Source organism: Adiantum capillus-veneris, chromosome 16 (genome assembly GCF_014529385.1).
Source record: "Adiantum capillus-veneris isolate H3 chromosome 16, ASM1452938v2, whole genome shotgun sequence".
Taxonomy (NCBI): Eukaryota; Viridiplantae; Streptophyta; class Polypodiopsida; order Polypodiales; family Pteridaceae; genus Adiantum; species Adiantum capillus-veneris.
Genome location: NC_140946.1, coordinates 140,727,545 through 140,735,410, shown reverse-complemented (window position 1 = coordinate 140,735,410; position 7,866 = coordinate 140,727,545). Strand labels below are relative to the sequence as shown.

Sequence of the window (7,866 nt, the reverse complement as noted above, 5' to 3'; positions counted from 1 at the left end):
TTTGGAGATGAATTGTTTCATTATTTTAGGCATATTTGTCGATTGGGGAAGGGATTCCGGCTCCCTCCCTGGACACATGGCGAAAGGAGAATCTTTCGGTCAGTGTTCCTTGCACCAGCCAACTGTGCAAGACAGAGAGAGAGAAGGAAGTTGCTTCTCGGGTAGTGCTATCTGAGGCTCGGAGGCAGAAATAGAGAGAGAGGGGGGGGGGAGCGGGTTCTTGCCATGACGTCTCTGCAGGCTCTCCACAAGATTCTCCACCGTTACCTACTCTACAGACAGATGCACGCCATGCCTCCCGAGTCCCCTGTGCGCGCTTTCGCCCTGCTCTACAACACCAACCAAGTCCTGCTCTGGGTCTCGGTGGAACCTAGGTACACTGCGCTCAACAAAGGGAGCCAAGGAACTTGAGCCAAGGGAGAGAAGGCACTACCTACCAAGAGGCAGGTGATGCATCTACCCCCATTGCACCACGCAGTTGCCTCCTTTCCCTTTCACTCTATCACAAACCACTTGTGAAAGCCCCCATCACCCTCGTAATGCGTGCTGCTACCCCCTTCGTAAAATGTAAAATGAAGGGAAAATTACTCAAATTACCCTTGGTTGTGGAAATCGTGAGAATGCCCTTCAAATTTTGTAAAGTACCCTTGGTTGTGAGATTAAATAAAGAAGGCCGATTGTGTATCGATACAAGATGCTAAAAGTAGGATTTAATTTGGTTATGCAGGCTTTGGAGATGAATTGTTTCATTATTTTTAGGCATATTTATCTTTTTTGGGGTGGAATTTCTCCTTCGTCCCTTGCCCTCAACGGGCATTTTTGAAGTTGAAAACAACACGATATTAAGTTGAGACACATTTTTTTCGAATGTTGTTGTGGACTTTGTTTACATTTGAGAGAGAGAGAGAGAGAGAGAGAGAGAGAGAATCTCGGTGTGCATTTGGGAGTCTATGGACCAGTATTCGAGAAACATCATTTTACCAAACATACAAAAGTCCTTTCCTTGAATTTGTCAAGAGGAAATTTCAAAAAAAAAAAAGGTTTGTGTTTTAGATATTTACGCTATTTTGTCTATTTTGGGGTGGAATTTCTCCTTTGTCCCTTGCTCTCAACCGACATTTTTGAAATTTGAAACGACACGATATTAAGCTGAGACACATTTTTCCCGAACATTGATGTGGACTCTGCCTGCATTTGTGTATATGTGTGTGTGTGTGTGTGTGTGTGTGTGTGTGTGAGAGAGAGAGAGAGAGAGAGAGAGAGAGAGAGAGAGAGAGAGGTGAAAGGTCACAGGTACTAGCGCCATAATGCTCCCATGCTTTACCAGTAGCTATCGCCCGAACATGTCAAGTCATCCCCTCCCTTCATGCTCCAATAGCCTCGGCTTTTGATGCCCGCCATAGCTGCCCAATCCCCACTTTCGCATGATTGGGTGATGCCCTCTTAGTGAGGTGTGGACCTTAGGGTTCTACAGACTACATACCACACAAAGAGAGAGCGAGAGAGAGCCGCAACCACTTGCAATTGTGTGTGTGTGTGTGTGTGTGTGTGTGTGAGAGAGAGAGAGAGAGAGAGAGAGAGAGAGAGAGAGAGAGAGAGAGAGAGGCTCCCTTTCCAGCACGATTGGAAGTTGCCTTCTTCGTGAGGTGTAGGCCTTGAGGTGTGTGTGTGTGTGTGTGGAAACATTTTCCCTAACCAAAGAAAATAAAGGCAAACTTGAAATTTTCAGTCGAGCTCAGAGAGTCAGAGCCCTTTGACCACCAGCAGTAGGAGGCCATCGAGCAGCTTTTAGGACAAGTGCCTAGGTTGTCTCCCTCAATGTCTCGCAGAAGGTTGCCAATGTATGGTAGCCTACGGCGCTACGCTCCTGCTCTCTTCCGCCTCTCATTACTAATGTGCTTTATTAGGTTACTCTAGTAGAGTGCACATGCAGATCTGTAACCATCTCTGAATTCTATTGTGATGCCTGCTCATCTGAATGCTAGATATGTAGTCTAAAGAAATTAGTGATCTCCCTTTGTGAGTGTCTCCTACTGTCTAGTCTCCTCGAGAGGCTCTCCCTTTGTCTGCGCAGCTCCAATAAAAATAGCCCAAGGTATCGCTGATCCTGCTATCTCATAACTTTGGCCAGTGGTGCAAAACCCTCTCTGAATAGGCAGTGGAAGCAAGGGGTTTGAGGGTAAGGGGGTCCATGCCGCCGAAGGCGGTGCTGTTTTACTAGTTCTAACAAATTGTATACACATATTAATTAGTTCTTTTATTTCACCTTTCATTTCACAATTTCACATGGCTTTATATTTCTTGCATTTTATAGCTTGATTTCAATCACTGTTAATGTTCGAGAAAGTCTCTCTTATTAAGCGACTGTTGATCGAGTTTCCTCCTCACAAAGGAAGAAAACCGAAAATACTAACAAAAATTTTGAGATTTGTAAAATTTTTGGACGACTTTCTTACATATTTCATCGGTTTTTCTTTCGTTTACCATGGTTTGCAGCTAGCTAGTCTCGATTTTCAATGGGCTCAAGACTAAGCTGAGGCAATCTTTTCTTAAACACTTATACCAATTTAATTCAACCTAACAATTTTATCGATTTCTTATTGTTTTTAAAAAAGTTGTGACCCTTTCACTTGTTTCTTTCTAAAATAGTGGGAATAAACTTGAATGCCACTATGAATGGGAATCGAGCCTTAATCGTTATTCTCCCACTCACACTTTACCTCTCTTGCTCTCACATTATTGTTTACATGGGGATCTAAAGTTCCAAACTTGCAAATCATAGACAAATACATATATGCACGAACGAATGACAAACAGCCCGGCACATATACCTTCTGACTGGTGTGCTATGTGCTATCCATCAAGGCACACTAATGAAGAGAGGGTGAGAGATTGTCCATGCACACCTCTTAAATTGGAGTGCACAAATGAGTGAGAGAGAGAAAAACAACACTACGTTGGAAACACTACTCCCCCCTCATCGCTATATCGCACGGGCATGCTCAAATGGGATCAATGGTGGAGGAAGAAAACGTAGGGGTGTCAATCGCGGATCGTCAGATTTGAAATTGTCCCAAATTTATTAGTATGTCCGAATTTTTAAATTTGCCCCGAATTTACTAATCGGTCCACATTTATAATATGACATACTCGAATCTCTTATATTTCAACGAACGCATGCAGGCGTAGTGGTTAGTGTACATGGCTTGCAGTGGGGAGTCACGGGTTCAAGACATTAGGTTGGGACTGCCCCGGATTTACAAGCCTACCTGAATTACTTTTCTCCCCTAATTTACCAAGTGTCCCGAATTTACAAATGTGGATCTGACGGTCCGAATCACCTCAACCATAGATCCCATTTGAAGTTGCCCGTGCGAGATAGTGTGGAGGCTACTCCCTCACAAATGGGTCCAACTAGGCATCTTAGATCCTGGAGCAACCTTGGTCCCATTCAAATGATAGGATGAATTTGGGGTGGCCAAGTTCACTCCATATCACATCCGGTGCACCACTAACAATGGTTAACCTCAACCATAGCCTCACCTACCCTACTATGCTATTTCGAGACGACCCCTCGCTTTGATGCCCTCAGAGGCCAATCTCGTGCATACATAAACAACAATTGACGCCACGTTTATTCAATGCAACAACCAAACCCCCCCCCCCCCCCCCCCCCCCCCCGCCCCCCCCCCCCCCCAACACAAAGCTCTCTTCATTTGCTGGCCCGGGCCCAATGGGCCAACACTACGAGTAACCTCCATCCCCTTTGACTCGTTCACCTGCAAAAAGTTCCCACCTTCTCTAGGAATCTTTCACCCATCTTTCTAGATTTTGGGACATCCGGGTCTGTGCACGCTTTATTAGATAGAATCTACGTCGATTCCCTCCATGTCCCCTCATTTTCCAAATGAAAACGTAAAGCGTCCCCCCTCCCCGTGCAGTCTCCAAGCTTCTCGCGTCGGCTCTTGCTCTGCTTGCACCAGCTTGGCGACTGTAGCGCCCACTCAAACTCAACAGAGAGAGAGCCACTATCCAGCATAGTGCATGCACGAAAGACACACACACAGAGAGAGAGAGAGAGAGAGAGAGAGAGAGAGAGAGAGAGAGAGAGCAGGTATGGGTAATTCAACGCGATGAGCATTTTTGTTGCTCCCCCTCAGTGGTAATGGCCACGACGACGGCTACAAGTTTTTGTTTTTCCATACTGCCTACAAATTTCGATGCGTCTGAGAGAGAGAGAGAGAGAGAGAGAGAGAGAATCAGACAGTGTAGCAAAAAAATCTCTCCATGCTTTCTCTCCTATCTTTCGCACCTCGTAAATCGCGTTCCAAGTTCTTGCACAGACGAAAAAATCCTTCCCTCTTTCTCGCTTTTGATGTCAAATGGCACATCTCGATTCCCTCTCTCTTCCGGTTACCATGTTCTCCTTTTTGGCTTTCTAAAAGAAACCCTAGTGTTGGGTTGGGTTAGTGAGACTTTCATAGTTTTCAATGCATGATGGAGACTTACCTTTCATTTCACATCGTGTCTTTAGTTTTCTTGCATTCTATTGTTTTAGAATGCTAAAGTGAAGTTTCACCTTACATAATTTTACACACACACATATGTTTTTTTGCATTCTATTGTTTTAGAATGCTAAAGTGAAGCTTCACCTTGCATAATTCTAATAAATTCTACACACACATATATATATTAATTGGTTCGTTTCATTTCACCTTTCATTTCACAACTTCACATAGCTTTACATTTTTTGCAATTTATAGCTTGATTCCAATTAGTGTTAACATTCAATAAAATCTCTTTTATTAAGCGAATGTTGATCCAATTTCCTCCTCACAAAGAAAAAACCAAAAATACTAACAAAATTTTTGAAATTTGCAAAATGTTTGTGTGACTTTCTCACATATTTCATCCGTTATTTTTTCATTTACCATGGTTTGCAACTAGCTAATCTTGATTTTCAATCGGCTCAAGACTTAGCTAATGCAATTCTTTTCTAAACATTGATACCAGATTAAACAATTCTATCACTTTTTTATTGTTTTTGAAAGCTAGTGACCCTTTCACTTGTTTAACTCACACCATCGTACTTTTCCTAAACCAATTCAAAGGTATCTGGATAGATACTGGCCAAAGAAATTGACCGAAAATTGTATTGACATATTTAGATTCGTCGTCACAACAGTGACAACACACCCACACACTGCACAACCCACACACATCCGCATTTTCACTTGAGAAGCCTTGTGTATGCCACGTGAGCCTCTGTTTGAAGATTGTCTGCTTCAGATCCGTATTTGGCTATGGAAGATAACTAGCGAGCATTCCGCACCCTTTGATTTTCGAGAGATCGTGGTCTATGCCTGTGCATACACATTTTGAGAGAGAGAGAGAGAGAGAGAGAGAGAGAGAGAGAGAGAGTTTCCATTGCCAAGATTGCGCGTGCTTCTGCGTGCATGAAAGAACCTTTAGGGTCTGAGCATGGAGTGCAGAACCTCAGCTAGCTCCATGAATAATGGCGGTCGCCATCCCATGTATGGAAGCAGTTCTCAAATGCAGCGTTCGGCAGAAAATGCCTTCTTGTCGGTCACAAGCTTAGCTAATTGCCCACTACAAAGCCAGGCTTCTTCTGCTCAGAAGAGTGATGCAGGGATTGCATACGTGGCTGATCTCAGCAGGTACATGGAGACCTTTCCATCGGGTGAGGGCTCTTCTTAGAGCCACCAATTATCCTTTGGGTCATCATCAGGAATGGGACCCCGTCTAGAAGCTCCTCCTGGCACACCATCAGAAGCTCTTTTGGAGGCCATCTCTCTTGCCCAACACAAGCTACAGCATTTAGAGGTGATGGTACGCATGATGATTGAAGGTAGTGGACGCCATGGCATGATTCAGCAACACCAATCCCTTTCACTGGAGTTTGCATCCATCATGTCACAATTACTTGCAGCCACGACTGTTTTCTCATGTCCTCCATTTTTTCAAACTTCTCCTCCTCATGCTAATGAGGCATTCGAATTCAGCTTTGATGGGTTCGATGAGGATGAGTTGAAGAATACTTTTGGAGAAGGAACCTTTTTCCCTTCAGCTCACAGCATGGATGGAATGAACCCTGAAACATGCCAGGGCACTTGTGCACATTTACCAACGGGGACTATAAATGCGAGCTCAAGCATTTTCACTGCAATCAATGCACAAGCCAATGTGGGAGAAAGTGATGTGGCAAAAGTGAGTACAAATGAAATTGGTAAAGCTTACTTTGTGCGTGAAAGTGATAACTACACGTTAGTCTCCTCAGAAGATCACAGGGAGGATGATGACGATGGTGAAGGGGAAAGCTTACCCCCTGGATCGTACGAGCTGTTGGAATTGGCAGCAACTGAGATTCTTGCCGAGCACACACATTTTTGTGAAATCTGTAGCAAGGGTTTCAAAAGGGATGCCAACTTGCGAATGCACATGCGCGGTCATGGTGATGAGTATAAGACTGCAGCTGCATTAGCTAGGCCGGACAAAATGCCCCGTGATGCCTCGGCAGTTAAGCTAAGGAGATACTGTTGCCCTTACGCAGGATGTAAGAGGAACAAAAAGCACCAGAAATTCCAGCCTTTGAAGTCGATGCTATGTGTGAAGAATCATTATCGGCGAAGCCACTGCCCAAAGTTGCTTATCTGCAGTAGGTGGAATGTAAAGAAGTTTTCTGTGGTTGCGGATCTTAAGACCCATGAGAAGCATTGTGGGCAGGATAAATGGCAGTGCTCATGTGGGACCACATTCTCACGCAAAGACAAGCTGTATGGCCATATAGGCCTCTTTGCAGGGCATACACCAGCAACACCAGCACATGAGATTGAAAGTTTGAAAGGCTTTGGTGAAGGCCTGGAAGGGTTGGCAAGCAGCAATGCAAGTGCATCGGGTATGGCAGGCTTGTCTGCCAATGCACTCCAAGATAATCTAGCAGCCAGTTATGTTGATGTGAATCAGGGGTTGAGTGCATTTGATATGCCTGTGACAGGTATGAAAACCAATGAGAAAGCTGGTGGCTCCTTCAATGAGAACAGCTCAGATCAAAGGGAAACGAGTGCTTTTTTGAGTTTTAGCAAGAGTGGCTTGTTGAGTGATATGCCCATTCCTTCAAGTACTTCAACTCGAATGGGGTCTGATGGTTCAGAGCTTTGTAACCTTGAATTTAGTGGGTCAGTCCACGAAGACGAGGGGCTCAAAGGGAAAGAGTGCTTTCCTGAGTTTTAGCAAGGGTGCAGTGTTAACCGAATCTCACTTTCCTTTTAGAACTTCAACTGGAATGGGGTTTGATGGATCAGGGTTCCATAGCCTTCCATTAAATGGGTTACTCCACAAAGCTGGGGGGTGAAAGTAGTCCTGCAGAACATGTTGGAAGAGTTTGCTCAGTGCAATTCATCAGTGGCAGAGAATTGAAGGGCTCGCAACGATCGCTACAAACGATGTAATTGTGCAGCATTCTAGTGGACCTGGTTGCAACTGGTCAAGCTTTATGAGCTGCCTTCATGGATTACATGGTCAACTTGCCTTATTTGTGACGATGCTTGTCAAGTTACCTTCACAGACAGTGTGGTCAGTTTACATTGTTATAAGGGTGCTCTAATCAAAGGTAATTGATATGCTCTTAAGCTATTTTTCCTATATCCTGATTTTGAGGATGTTTCGACTGAGGTGAGCTGTTCTTGAATGCTATGTTACTGGGTTTAAAAGAAAAAAACATAGTGAGGCCTCCTTAAAAGAAATGAAAAATACAAATACATTAAACAAATAAGCCCCTACAACCTACTTTGTAGAAGTGGACTCTTAGACTTCTGCTTGGAAATCTAATTGGTTGGCATTGCGTTC

The 7,866-nt window shown here is 44.2% G+C and overlaps 1 protein-coding gene across 1 annotated transcript; it reads left to right on the top strand.

Moving 5' to 3' along the window:
• Positions 1-5,197: 5,197 nt before the first annotated feature.
• LOC147439969 (uncharacterized) lies at positions 5,198-7,662 on the top strand. Its single transcript, XM_086485682.1, has one exon. The coding sequence runs from the start codon at positions 5,752-5,754 to the stop codon at positions 7,249-7,251; it is 1,500 nt and encodes a 499-aa protein (XP_086341808.1). The 5' UTR covers positions 5,198-5,751; the 3' UTR covers positions 7,252-7,662.
• Positions 7,663-7,866: the final 204 nt, after the last annotated feature.